This window comes from Penicillium angulare (genome assembly GCF_028827245.1).
Source record: "Penicillium angulare strain IBT 27051 chromosome Unknown utg000005l_segment0_segment0, whole genome shotgun sequence".
Taxonomy (NCBI): domain Eukaryota; kingdom Fungi; phylum Ascomycota; class Eurotiomycetes; order Eurotiales; family Aspergillaceae; genus Penicillium; species Penicillium angulare.
This window is the reverse complement of record NW_026623164.1, coordinates 939799-953588: the sequence shown is the minus strand read 5'-3', so window position 1 is coordinate 953588 and position 13790 is coordinate 939799. Positions and strand designations below refer to the sequence as shown.

At 47.0% G+C, this 13790-nt stretch overlaps 7 protein-coding genes across 7 annotated transcripts; 4 read left to right on the top strand and 3 right to left on the bottom strand.

Moving 5' to 3' along the window:
• Positions 1 to 552: 552 nt before the first annotated feature.
• On the top strand, positions 553 to 1697 carry N7478_007750 (uncharacterized protein; the record flags this gene model as incomplete). The annotated part of the gene is made up of 3 exons (XM_056923964.1): positions 553 to 717; positions 867 to 1189; positions 1247 to 1697. 3 exons carry the CDS (start codon positions 553 to 555, stop codon positions 1695 to 1697), a joined length of 939 nt encoding a protein of 312 aa, XP_056776690.1.
• Positions 1698 to 3217: 1520 nt separating this feature from the next.
• On the bottom strand, positions 3218 to 4533 carry N7478_007749 (uncharacterized protein; the record flags this gene model as incomplete). Its single annotated transcript, XM_056923963.1, has 2 exons — positions 3218 to 3543; positions 4308 to 4533. The coding sequence occupies 2 exons, from the start codon at positions 4531 to 4533 to the stop codon at positions 3218 to 3220; spliced, it is 552 nt and encodes a 183-aa protein (XP_056776689.1).
• An 882-nt stretch (positions 4534 to 5415) lies between these two features.
• On the top strand, positions 5416 to 6054 carry N7478_007748 (uncharacterized protein; the record flags this gene model as incomplete). Its single annotated transcript, XM_056923962.1, has 1 exon — positions 5416 to 6054. The coding sequence occupies one exon, from the start codon at positions 5416 to 5418 to the stop codon at positions 6052 to 6054; it is 639 nt and encodes a 212-aa protein (XP_056776688.1).
• Positions 6055 to 7189: 1135 nt separating this feature from the next.
• On the top strand, positions 7190 to 9460 carry N7478_007747 (uncharacterized protein; the record flags this gene model as incomplete). The annotated part of the gene is made up of 1 exon (XM_056923961.1): positions 7190 to 9460. The coding sequence occupies one exon, from the start codon at positions 7190 to 7192 to the stop codon at positions 9458 to 9460; it is 2271 nt and encodes a 756-aa protein (XP_056776687.1).
• Positions 9461 to 9684: 224 nt separating this feature from the next.
• N7478_007746 (uncharacterized protein) lies at positions 9685 to 9989 on the bottom strand (the record flags this gene model as incomplete). Its single annotated transcript, XM_056923960.1, is given in 2 exon segments — positions 9685 to 9970; positions 9985 to 9989. The coding sequence occupies 2 exon segments, from the start codon at positions 9987 to 9989 to the stop codon at positions 9685 to 9687; spliced, it is 291 nt and encodes a 96-aa protein (XP_056776686.1).
• Positions 9990 to 11602: 1613 nt separating this feature from the next.
• On the bottom strand, positions 11603 to 13138 carry N7478_007745 (CCR4-NOT core DEDD family RNase subunit POP2; the record flags this gene model as incomplete). Its single annotated transcript, XM_056923959.1, has 2 exons — positions 11603 to 12568; positions 12677 to 13138. The coding sequence occupies 2 exons, from the start codon at positions 13136 to 13138 to the stop codon at positions 11603 to 11605; spliced, it is 1428 nt and encodes a 475-aa protein (XP_056776685.1).
• A 210-nt stretch (positions 13139 to 13348) lies between these two features.
• Positions 13349 to 13680, top strand: N7478_007744 (NADH dehydrogenase [ubiquinone] 1 beta subcomplex subunit 3; the record flags this gene model as incomplete). Its single annotated transcript, XM_056923958.1, has 2 exons — positions 13349 to 13446; positions 13509 to 13680. 2 exons carry the CDS (start codon positions 13349 to 13351, stop codon positions 13678 to 13680), a joined length of 270 nt encoding a protein of 89 aa, XP_056776684.1.
• Between the last annotated feature and the right edge of the window lie 110 nt (positions 13681 to 13790).

The window sequence follows — 13790 nt, the reverse complement described above, 5'->3', positions numbered from 1 at the left end:
GGCAAATGATGAAGTGGAGCCGTAATTCTAGGCGTCAAAAGATTGCTCCCATTCTGACTTCCAATGGGTGTGAACATTTACTGCTTCGCCTTGTGGCATTGGCTCCACCGTGGCTGATGTACCCCAAAATAGAACCACACGGGCTGTCGCCTGGGCGATCGTCGAGAATCAGAAAAAGAACATCATCTCCGCCTTCTCCCTATCCTTTTTACTGTCTACGAGAGACGAAATACATTCTGTTTGAATTTGACTCATCTTTTTAATCTCCGGCGTTCAATTTCACCTTCAGTTCCGGATCATTCCTTTCTCCTCCGTATACTAAGAGGCTGATACACAAAGCCAAGACACCGGCTGCGCGTCCCAAACTCCACATCTGTCCTTCTCCCGTTTCTCGTCTGACCATCTTCTGACCGACTTGCGACCTATTGAACACCACTATCGGGCGCGCATTTTTCACGGTCAAGACGTTTCACTCGAAACCCCTTTGTCGGGCGAATATCTGAAAAGGGACGATTCCGCCCTTGCAGTCTTTACTCCTCCACAACACACAATATGCGGATCCCTCGACCGTCAGGCGGTGGTAACCTGGGAAGAACCAAAAACATCCTCCACTTTGCGCAAGCGTTTATTATCTTCCTAGCATGGGCGATGACCATCGGAATCTGGACGAAGGGTGGCAGCAGTATTGATGGACGAACAGTCTGGTACTGGGTCCTGGTATGTTATTCCTGATTTGATTATTTTTTGTCTCTCTCTCTCTCTCTCGGAGACGAGAGACTCCTGCTCCCTTCATGTCCCATCCACATGGGCCGGAATTCCGGATACATAAAATTCCCGATGAGCCTTGCAGCTAACATATCTCGCAGTGTTGGCTCAGTCTTCCTGCTCTCGTTTACCTAGCCGCAGTGCCTATGTGGCCGCGGGCCCGCCGCTTCGGCAACGTCTACGCTTTCGCCTCGGTCGATCTCATCTACACAGTGTTCTGGTTTAGCGCATGGGTCGCTTTGGCTTCATATGTGGCTCAGGGCAAGAGTAAAGGAAAGTCAAGCAGTGATAGCGACAAGGATAGCAGCAGCAGCAGCAGCAAGACCCGCCGATCCAGCAGTTCCGGATGTGACAACTGGGCTTACGGCAGTTCTTCGAAGTGCCAACTGAGCGAAGCAACCACCATCATCGGAGTTGTCATCTTGTACGTGAACTATAATATATCCCCAACAAAAATCCACCCAGCGCTAACTTCATATAGTCTCCTTTTCGCAGTGACCGCTTACATGTCCATCCGCAACGTGCTTCACTTCCGCCGCACAGGCACCCTCCCCGACGCCGTTTCAGACCCCACATTCGCCGCTCAATCCAAGGCCGCTTTCTCATCTAACCCAGCCCACGATTTCGAGGAGGACGAGGAGGACTTCCGATCCAGCCGTATGGGAGGTGTGGGCTCCTCCCGCGCCGATCAAGACGAGGACTACTCCCTTCTTAATCAGAGCGAGATCGACGATCTAAGCAATCAACACGGTCGATCTGCTTTGAGCGGTGCATATGATCCTACCGAATCAAATGTCGGAAGCAGTGTCATGCATGACTACAATAGTACACCGTACGGCGGTGCGCATGGACAACATTACGCACCACCCGCGGATGCATATACACCCTCAGACTATGGGTCTACAGTTGGAGGATTCGGAAACCCGCGATAGATCTATTTGTTGATATGAATATGAATATTGGATGGTTATGTTCATTTTCATTCCCATTCTCATACTCAATTCCAATGTCGATTTCATTCTGAGGCATGGATGCCGGACGAATACCAAAAACCTGGCGACTGCTTGACTGCTTTTGTTGCTTCCTCGACATGATCACGGACGGTGTTGGCGGGCGCATAGCTTTGTGCTTTCATGCTTTTCTTCATTTTCTTCACTTTCTTCGATATCTTCATTGATGGACTTCTTCCATCGGGTTGTTTAGCCTTATGTATGACTGTATGTTCTAGATTGGATGTAGGCAGATAGATTGTATCTGCGAATCATAAATACCCTTCAACGCTGAATGTTCCAATTTACATACACTACTCTTCTATCTAAATGCAATTCCGAGAAGAAGAGTAGGCAATATTGCTTCTAAATGTAACCCGTACTTTTTCAAATCCAAAGTTCCGCCTATTAGCCTATTGATTGGATTTTTGAGTCTGGACCCCGTAAGCACGAACTAGATCCTCGGGCCCTTCGCACTTCGCACTCCGTAATCCGGAGCTAGAGATAAAAGAGTAAAAGCCAATAGTACTTCTACCAAATACAGGGACAGTAAAATTAACTGACCCCTTAAAGCTCTTCAAGCACAGCTTCCTTCTTATCCACTCCAAGTCCCTCGCGATTATCTGCTCCATACCTTCATCCATAGACATAAACAAACACAAAAACGAACACAAACACACAATATCATAATGCCCGCCCTCCCATCAATTGAAGCTGGATACCTCCCCTACGGCCTCCTCTTCGTACGACAACCCCATTCCCAACATCTACTGCTTATAGCTTAACACACATCCCAAAAACTAACCTCCATCTCCAAATATAGTTCGTCACATTCGGGACCGCCCACTCAATAGTCGCATACCTCCTGCCCAGCACAGGCCTTACGCAATTCTCAGGCCCAAAAGCGCCCCCGCCTAACTCTTTACTCGCGCATGTGTACGGAGTCAAAAATTTCTATACGGCTCTTATCAGAGTCTATGCTGCGTATCATATAGATAGTCCGGAACTATATGATTTGGCTACGTTGACGTGGTTGGGTGTGTTTTTGTTGTTTTCGACGGAGCTTTTGGTTTTCAGGACTGTTAGGTTTAAGGAGGGGGGGTTCCCTATTGCGACTTCGTTGGGGATGTTGGGATGGATGGTTTGCCAGAGGGGGTGGTATTGTGCTACTAGTAGTTGAGGGGTGCTTGCTCTGGACAGCAGTACTATGTTCGGTTATTGAGAATGATAGCTGATCCAAAGGTTGGAATGTTTATGAAAGCAGTTGAAGTATCTTTGGGTTTATTTCTATACTAAGTGAATACTTAAGTTTCTGGCTTAGTATCCCTAACAAAAGATAATTTGAAAGGAACATTTGAAGTATTGACATATGGAAACTACATCAGAGACCCCCGTAAAAGACTGAAATATAGTACTAGTATTTGTATAAAGCATAGTAGGTCCAAGGATTAACTCACATAAAATCATCCAAACATATCATCCATCTTGTCGCCCACAATTAGTCCTCGAGACTGTTCATTGAAAAGTGCATACCGCCAACATTTCCCACTGAGCCTGTGTTTGAAATTCATTTTATCAGCCATAGGCTTAACCAGAACCTGAACTGGAATCCATTTTGTTGAAGCCGGCTTTCCGGCAACTCTCATCTCTAAAATAACGGTGGGTTCCTCTTCTTGCGTTGTAGGTGTATAGTGTTGGATATGAGCGAAGCTAGGAATGATACTACCCTTACCAGAGAGTGCTAGCAACTCACTGATATCATCAGTCCATATGGTAGGAAGGGCTGCACCTGAATCTTCGAAGAATTCTAGATTGATACTTGTTCCGGGACCGGAAATTCGTATATCGAAGTCAATCTAATACGTTCCAGATTAGTATTGATTATCAAAAAGAAGATATTCTAGGTAAGGGGGTATACACATACCCAGTGAGAATATTTCAAGTGAATGTGGTATATGGGTCCGTCGTCAAAGCACACAATGGTACAGGATCGGGCTCACTTAACTATGGAAATGGGTGTCAAGTTAGTATTTACTATGCTTGTGGAATGAGAGTGTAATTGATTCAGCGTCAAGGTTTACTTACCCCCTCAACTCAAAAGCGCCTGGAAGCAGAGAGCCGTCTCGCCAATTTAAGATAATCATCCAAATCAAACTCCTCGGGGCTAGATATAGAACGACCTTTATACCAAGAAGTAGTCTTGATATCACCAGTATTCCACTGGAGCTGATTTCGTGTATAAGCATTTATGATAGCATTTACACTATCAAGTTGATCATACGGATCTCCTTTTAGAATAAGACATTCTTGAATCTTCATCAAGGTGTGAACCCTTGGAGCAGTCTCGAAAGGAAGTCTAGGTGCTGCTGCTTGGATAGCGTCTATTTCTCCTTTTTGTGCCGTAAAATCTCTCAGCTTCCTTTCCCATATTTCGGGTAAGATGCAAGTTTCGATTCGGCTGTTGCATCTTGCGATCATGCCGTCAAGGTCACTTTTGAAAACGTACAAAGTTAGTATACACGGTGTCGACTATACTGATATTGATCAACGTACTCTCTCTCGATGTCTCGGTCACTGAACTGAGATCCCAGGCCAACGTTAGAGGAACATTTGCAATGTCTGTTGTGGGTGGGATTTGCTTTGGCCAAAATCTCGGCGGTGGTGGAGGTGAATGTGAAGGTGGCCGGAGCGACGGCGGCGGCCGTGGTGGGGGAGGTTCTCCGTTGTTGTGTTGTCTGTTGATGGCTGTAGCTGCATCTATAAAGTCGCTGATTCGCATTTTGGTAAGAACGTATGAACTAGACAAGATAAAATTATTCAAATTCCGATATAGTTTGGGATGAGCAAAAGGAGAGAAAATGGTAAGACTAGGCGTTGAAAAGAAATATAGGCTCTTATAGGAGATTTGTTCTTGACTTCAAGTTCAAGTTGGCATTATTCCAGACTACACTACAGATGCATGGGAATATACGTATGAGTCCAAGGCGTAGGCGTAGGCGTAGGTTAGAGAATAAGATAACGACGCAAGTTACAAAATATTATAGGTAATAATTAGTAGCAGGAAAGATGTAGAAATGTTATCAAAGGGATCCAATCTGAAATATATCAACTCCGTGGTTCTGCTCCAGGCTAAGTTCTGTATTAATGGGGCGACTTTGATCCCTGTTAAAGATCGATAATGAGGGATCCAATCCCAGCAGATTGTACGGCAGAGTATCTGTTTGCCATAGACAGTAACATATAGTAGAGTATATGTGGTCAACTGCTGCAGGGGTTTCATATTGGGCATCATGAGCTTCTCAGTTATGTCCGCGAGTGGTCCGACAGTTGTCAGAAAGAACTACGATAAGAAGCTTATCGGTGGCTAATCCACAACCTGGTACCTGAGTGGTTCTGCCACCGCCTCACGGCCTTCTGGACAGCTTGCTCTCCGCAACGGAGATCATCCAACTCCTAAGCCCAACTTTGCTCATTGCCACTCCAGCCTACGCATCTCTTAAACTCGGTACGAATCATGACCCTTACCAGAACCGCAGCCCCATCCAAATTTACAGAGAATTCCCACCGCCACCTGAAATATACACAAGCGAAAGACCGACTAACATCTCGGAACAGCCTATATAAATAAAAACGCGGACTCGCAAGTCCAACAAGAATCAAAATGGCCAGCGAAATCGACCTCTTCACCCAATACACATTACACATGGACCCCGCGTCCAAAGCAATCAGCCACCCAGCATCCCTCTCAACACCCACTCAAACAACAGACATGGCCAACGAACTAAACGAGCTTAACGCCCTCCACCGCTCCCTTATCTCTCTCGACTCTCCAAACAACATCCCTCCACCACCCCTGCCCATTAACCCCAAGCGTGGTGCCCAGATTACCAAGCTCCGCGACGGTGGAAATGCCGCCTTCCGCAAAAATAACTACGAAGAAGCTGTTAGAATGTACACCTTTGCTATTGACATGGCGCTTGCCCGTCCGGGTTGGGAGCCTGTGTCTCTCGCCAGAGATGATCTGTCGGGTTTATATGGGAATCGCGCCCAGGCGTATATGGGGAACCAGTCGTGGCCGGAAGGATTGGTTGATGCCAAGGCTAGTATTGATTCGAAGCCTGTCGGGAATGTCAAGGCTTGGTGGAGAGTTGGGAAGTGCTTGGCTGAGATGGGACGGTATGCCGAGGCTAAAACGTTTTTGGAGAAGGGGTTAGAGATTGAGGGGAAGGCTTCTGATGGCGGGAAGGAGTTGACTGGGCTCTTGGTTGATGTTGATGCTGCGTTGCAGCGTTCGGTCTAAGTTGTCCGTCTGAGGGCCTGTAGGAACTGATATGGTGAAAGTATCTGGTTTCTTTTGTCTTCTTTCACAACCTTTCATTTTTCTGTTTCTTCTGCATGGTGGTTAAGAGACTTTATCAGACAATGATTCCCTATTTATTTGATGTCGGCGTTTATTGGCAGATGAGAATGGCTTGATTGCATCTTGCCTTCGAAAAAGAATCATTCTTCTTTGAAAGGGCTCACGCAGAAATCATCTTGGCATAATGCCTGTGCATAGTTCAAGGTGCATCCTCAACTTTTGACTGTAGACTGTAGACTGTTGGACTGGGTGTAGTTAAGGGGTAATCACCTTGAAACGTTCTTTGATTAGTTTCTGTACAATTGGACCGCAGCCAATAATGATTTCGAAATCCTCCGTACTTATCAATGTAACCTCAGACTGGACATCTTGGATGCATTGTTAAAGGAGGCTAGGAGGCTCACGGGTGGAACATGGCCAATAAGAGGAATCAGTCATGATCACCACGGGCCTCAGGGCGTTCGGTTTGGGCAGAATCCAAGCTTTCAGCCGCGGTGGGGGATATTATTAGCTCTGGACGCCTTGGCCGAAATCGGTTAGTTTTTTTAGCCAAATTAGTATCCTCTTTGAAGGGTCTGCGGACCTCCCAGAGGCTTGTTCCTGGAGCAGAGATTTATTTGTCAACTGGTTTTATTTCAAGTCACTGGGCATGCTGGGCTCTATGGATTCTTAAGCAGCTCCACGCGTTTAAATGATAACTTGACCTAAAGGTTTGAAAGATGAGAATATTGACATTTTATGCCTAAAAGTTTCGCCCACTATGGTTGTGAAGTCTCCGGGAAAACGGCAATCTGTGTGCAGTGCGAGATTGGCTAGTATGGTAGAGATCCAATCCCGAGACAGATAATAGGTGGGCTCACTTTATAGCGTGGGGCGTCCGGGGATTGGGACGCTCAGGCCGCTCGGCAGCCCAGAGGCGTTAAGCTAGTAAGCCATCGGGTAAAATTTGCAGACATAAAAGCCGATTTCAGCTTAGGTTGTTTTTGGTGGTGGCTAAGGGCCCAAGGGGTTTTAAATCCTCCAGTCTGACCATTTGGGCAGAACTTGTCGTTCAGGAGACAACAAAATCTGCAAAATGGAGGAGCACAGGGAAGGCTCAATTCCTCTCGAGAACGTTTCGCGACATAGCGTCGTCTCTAGCGACGAGACTCCCATATACCATGATCATGGACGGATTACACCACCGGAATACTATGCGAATGAGGGATCGGGTTCTTCAACAAATCATGATGAAGAGCTTCCTGGCTATAGCCAGGTTCGGTCAACGGGCCAAATGGTCGGTCGAGGGCACAGTGCTAGAATCCATCGCTCGGTGTGGGTGTCTTTTGGGACAATTCTCTATGTCGCGATGGCCGTTTACGCATGGGCCATAATGGCGACGCTGCCATTTCATCCGATAAAGGGGAAATCATGGGGATACTCTTTGAAGAACAATTTGTACGAGGACCGTCTTAAGAAATTTGACTATGCTTTGGATAAGCATCTCTACCGATCCGCCCAAATCGTCCAGGCCATCGTTCAAGTTGCAACGCTTCCTTGGATCACCGTCGTCTGTGCAAGCGCCGCGGTGATCTATACCCAGAACCAGAAAAACGCTATGGATCTTCGATTGCGAAACGTAATGGCTTTGGCTGATCGCCGATGGAACGAGTTATCTTTGTATTGGTCCTTGGCTCATGGTGGATGGAAAAGACATGGCAGCACATTGCTATTCATCGCAATCTTCGTCTGGTTCTTTGGTGTCATCACCTATCCTGTTCAATCCATCTTTCTCACCAGTCAATCCATCAAGGCTCAAAATGGGCCTAGTGAGAGAGCACTTATCTTTGACTTTGTCGACGATGAATACTCTACATATCCGCCGCAAACTGGAGTTGATGTGTTCAGTACTCGAGCCGACCTCAGCAAAGCCGATGGAAATGCATACCAGCCAAACCTATGGGATAATAGCGGCGAAGCAACATTTAAGACGCTTAGTGAAATTAGCTCTGGGAATTTTTATTCTCAGATCCCCAGTGGATTCAATACTGGGTTAGTTCGCCAATTTGCACCACGTGTGAACTCTACAGCTGGATACGAGACCATTGATCCCATAGACTTCCCGACCAACTGCAGTATTGGAACTGATCACTTCTACGCCGATTATTCATCTTCGTACGCATATTCTGGTACATCTAGGATATACAAATGGGGCGTTATCGCATGCATGACATCAAATTCATCAAACACTCCATGGAATTTCACGCGTAACCGTCAAGATTTCACCGAGACTCTTTATCTCAATTTCACTTCGTCAATCACCGATGGTGGTTACGACCCCACAATAACACTTTATCGAATCACCGTCAACACCACAGCAGGATATTTTGAGTTGCCAAACTACTTGAACAACGGGATTCCAGGTCCCTTGCTTGACGATGGTCCAACATCTCTTTGTGATAAGCACTGCATGAATCAAGGTTATTGGGATTCATATCAAGTTTTGAAACGCCGGGCCGAAGACACGTCAAATATCACCGCCCTTCAAAATGCATCGTGGTCTTCATTTGACCAGACTTACAAGGGACCGTTGTTAATGACCGCATTGGCAACCTTCGGCCCCGGCTCTTTTTTTGAGATGTTTACTGCTGAGTTTGACGTTATGCAAGACGATGTCAGTTTTGGCGGAAATGATGAAACATGCTTGGCGATCCCCCCGCTTTTCAATATTCTCAGTACTACTTCTTCGGATTATGTGACCAATGAGGGCTGTCTACAGGGTGATGGCTACTACACACTTGCTGGGGGTGTGATAACACAATATATCGATGTGTTCACCAGCCAGGCCAATCGATTCCCAACTGCTTTTACAGCAGCGGCGTATCTCGCAAACCAGAACTTTATGAAACAGTTACCTGGAGCATTGTATGTCTACCAAGATCTAGGCGTTGATATCAATATCCCTTCCATCTCATTGGCTGGAGTTATTGTTGTTTCTGTCTTGATGGCACTGTATCTTATCCCATTGCTGTGTCTTTCTATATATGCTGGACGCTATCCACGCTGGACATCGCGCTTAGACTCTTTTGTCATGTTGCGGTTTGGTGCATTTGCAGGGGACAAGGTGTTTCCTCTACTGGTTACCCGTAACCTGGACGAGGTGTCAGAATTAGATGAGATGCCGGGGGTTATTCGAAATGTTGCGGTACCGTCTGATGATGATGTGATTAAGATTGGTAGATTGGGATTCGGGGAAGGTGCGGCCTTACAGAGAGACCATCGATATGAAAGTTTCAAAGGAGACGATGAGAATTTGACAGATTGGGAAACTCGGGCTATGCAGGGAAGTATTCGTCGTCGAAACTGATTTTCAGACGGTCGTTGCATCTCTCGTGATTTTACTTTGTATTGGAGATTAATGTGATATGACTTCCTAGCTTTTGCTTTTTGAAAGAGAGACCTGTAATTACCCATTTATCGGATCATTAGATCAATATTAATACTAATTTATTATTACTGAGACACGTCTCTCTAGTACACTATTGTTGGGTATGAAGCAGATTCTTCGGGTATGTGTTGTACAAGGTTTGATCATAAAGGCTTGATCTTCCATTCAAGATCTTGTGGTGCAATAGACAAGCCAAATGTATGGGGCAATGCCGTTGTGTACTGTTCATTTGCATTGCCATCGTAGTAGTAGTAGCGATCGTAATTGTCCTCTTCAAACCTCCACTCAACATCTGCTCCATATTCGAGCAGAAGGTTGATCTCTGCCTCTCCATCAACGCGGAGAACATCTGGTGGCATGCCCGCGTCGGCGAGAGAACCCCTCAGTCTCTTTTGATCGCTAAAAACCGCAAAGTCTGGTTGAACCCCGCTAGAAGAAATTACTTCATGATAGATATATGGCCATATCCAAAAGCTGCTAAATGTCCGATACCATCACGTGGACATAAAGCCAGTTTGAGGTGGCGTGCTACCATATCGAACACGACCTCACCGTGTTCGGATGCATAGACTAAAAGCTCCTCGTAATCCTGAGCCGATGGCTGTGGAGATATAAGAAGATTTTTGTCGATGAGAAATTGAAGAATTGCCAAATTACCTGAAAATGAAAATTTATGCCAATTGGTAGATCCATCGGACGGTGACTGAAGATGCGTCCAATGAATCGGGAACGCCTCTCTCTCATAGAGCAGCTCTGTGCTCTCGAAATTTCCATTTTCATTGCTTTGGGTATTGGTATTAGGGCGTGACTGGGGGGGTTTTGGGGGTTTTGCAGGGGTTGACACCAAGATCGAGTAAATATACAATTATATTTTTGTGACCACAACTGGTAGCATCCCCTAGCGCACGAATCAAGATGTTATCCCATTCTTCATCACTCACATAAGGCTTTTTGGAATATTGATCGGCCTGTAGAAGCTTTTGCAGAAGGTACTCATTTCCGATGCATGCGGCCCCCTCTATAAGTGCCATAAGTGGACGAATCGACACGCAATGTATAACCTCCCATATGTCAATTTGTGACATGAATAATTGAATCAATTCGGTTCGGACTGAGGCTTCCTGTTGAGCTCATATGGATGATCGCTGACTTTCTCGATGACCGGAGCTTCTTAAACGCTTGTTCTCAAACCTGCACTACTTTTGATATTCTCTTGAAAGAGATATTTTATGAAGATCTTCTCCAGGACCCTCAATCGTTCCGCGATCTCTCATGGGCTGCTGAAAATGGAAAGATCGATTCTGTACGCACGTTGCTAGCATTTGGTCTTTCGCCAAACACGCCTGCCCCGGTGCCAAACCTAGTCAGCTTAAATATGGAAGACTTTACAGGGGGGTCGCCTAGAATATCCAGGTTGTTGTGGGGGTATTACCGGAAGAAGGTGCATCCATGCCCTTAAGTTGGGGATTAAAATAGTGCGTTGTATACATCGAGAAACCCGCAGGGGGGTTCATGATATGGAAGTGTCATGGCGGACACTGGCATGAGTTTGGACAGGCGATCAGAACTTGAAGGCAATTGTCTACTTAGTCTCCTGAGTGTTGTCTAGCTTTTATTTGGGCAGTGAATGAATTATGGATTTTCAAAATTGATACCCATTTCCAACTTGAAATCCGAGAAAAGACCACCAAATTAACCCAATGTACATATTAAGACCTAATCACAGTCTATCTATAAACTATAGAAATTGACCAGACCACGGGCAAAGCAATAGTGGAAGGAAAGAAAGGATGAAAAGTGACTATAGACCCAAAAGAGCCTGAACGCCTCGCAGATGGATTCAGATACCAGCCAGATTCAAACGAAATTAATAAGAAAAAACTCCAGACACCCTCTTCCTATAACACCGCGATAAACACAGAGAAACCGGAGGTAAATGGAACCCATGCAACGCGACAGGCAAGAACAATGCTGAATATCGAAAGAAACCAGCACAATAGCCCCGAGCTTATGTACATGCATAATATCGTATCATTGAAACCTCATATCTATGTTCCCACCTTACGCCTTACCCATCATCCCACCTGGAGTATGATAGCCGGAACCGTGCGGTGTGTGGGCGCCCATCGTAATATGTCCGGTATTAGGTGTGCTAGGGGTACCGGCACCTGAGTAGATAGTAGCTCCATTGAGATTAGGAGTTTGTTGAGCCATTTGGTAGGTCAACGTGGGCATTTGGCCATTCAGGCCCCAAATCTGACCGGAGTATTTACTCCCATCGATCGCCCCGTTGAATACCATTTGGCGCATCTTCCAGTATATCTCCCCGGTTACGAGGGAGTCAGAACCAGCTTGGTGGGCGATTCCAACACGCTTGACACCCAGTTCATCTGCTATATCCTGGAGACCAGACTTTTGGCCCAGATTTGAGAGGATCTGGGCGGCGGCCTGGGTGAGAGGGGAATCGTTGACAGCCTGGTTACGACCAGCATGCTTCATCAAGTATTTGATGTCGTAAAGGGAAGGGAAAAAGATGTTGAGCAACGTGTGAAACTCTTCCTCATTCTCGGGCAGGGGCGAGCAAAGCATAATCTTCATCAAGTAGCCGAAGTCGTATCCAGAGTGGAACGAGACCCAGTGCACGTCATCGAGCAATACCAGACCGGAGCTGATAAGCAATGATCCGAATTCAAATGGATCAATACCGTTCTTGTCGTGCATGTTGAAGTCAATTCCGGACTTTGCGAGCATCGTCGTCGAGTCTTGGGCGTACATGTCGTCTTCCAGCGAGAATCGGAAGTTGAACTGCCATGTACATGGAGCCGGGACCAAAGAGTTCCCATATGGCTGCCCATTGGCATCTGTGGCGGTCGCGGGGGGTACTTCTCCATCTTCATTGAAAAGCGTGATTCCTAACTGAATCATCTTCAACAAGTCGACGTTGCATCGTAAAGTTTGGTAATGGTAATCGGCTTTGTTGGAGAACGATCCGATCGGACGAGCAACAATTCCGGGGAACTCGGTATCCTGAAAAAGTAATCAACACCCTGTACATTATAATCCGAAGGATTCACATCGTCCCCAAAACCACACTGATGCTTTCTGTATCGTGAATTCCACTGGTTTGATTCTTACCATGCTGATGTATGGATACTTATCCACTAAAGATCTCAAGACCGCCATTTCATGCGCCAGGTTGTGCTTCCACACATCGCGTATCCGTGTCTTCACTGCACCACCTTTCGGATCTAACGATAACCGGCCATCGTGGCCTTGGTGTAGTTGCTGCTGCTGCATCTGTGCTCCTCGCGCGAATCCCATCTGCGCCGCGTGACTCGCGAGTCCAGTGCCGCCAGCGTCGGCACCCGCAAATCCAGCTACGGACATGCCGTTAGCAACACCAGCTCCGGACAGTGCGAATGGGTTGATGTTCGTGTTGGGGTTTCCAGCGAACCCAGGATGGCCACCGAGTGAAGGGGGAGGGAGAGCCGAGTTTGCGGATTGGGCGTGAGGGTGTTGGGATTGAAGGTGTGCTTGTTGTAAGGTGTACGGGGCGGCAAGACCCGAAGGCCCGTATCTGCCAACTGGAGGAGGCATTGTTGAGAACTAATCGACTTGAGGGGTTGTGGAGAGAGTTATCAGTTTGTTCGAAGGCGGGAGGAGCTACGAAGGTGCCGAATCGGGTTTAGTGCGGGAGTTGTTCTGCCAAGCGCACCGCTCCGGCTCATCTCGCTCTCACCTGGCCTAGGACTTGAACCTTCGATTCTTTGCTCTCACTTCCCCTCCTTTATCTGCCTCAACGTCACAATGTCTGCCCGAAACCCCACCGGATTTGATGTCAAGCAGTTCAAGGCTGCTGCCTCCCAGTCCTCGGTCTTCGCCAAGCGGGATCCCTGGGCGCGCAAGTATGTTGCTACCGTCCGCATTTCTCCACAGGCATTGCGATCTGTTTGCTAATATGAATTAGTGAAACCTGGCGCTACACCGGTCCGTTCACTCGCTGGAACCGTTTCAAGGGTCTTTTCCCCGGTCTTGGCATTGCTACCGTCGCCTTCACTGCCTACTGCGCGTACGAACACTTTTTCCTCAAGGACGACCACCATCATGGTGATGCCCACCACGGCGAGGGCCACCACTAAGCAATTGCATTGAGCGATTTGGTGAAATAATGAGTCCTTGGCCCCTGGGTGATAAGTGAAGAGGGGCAGATACCCCCAGCAGACGAGAGATGTCTATCCCGTCCAAGTTC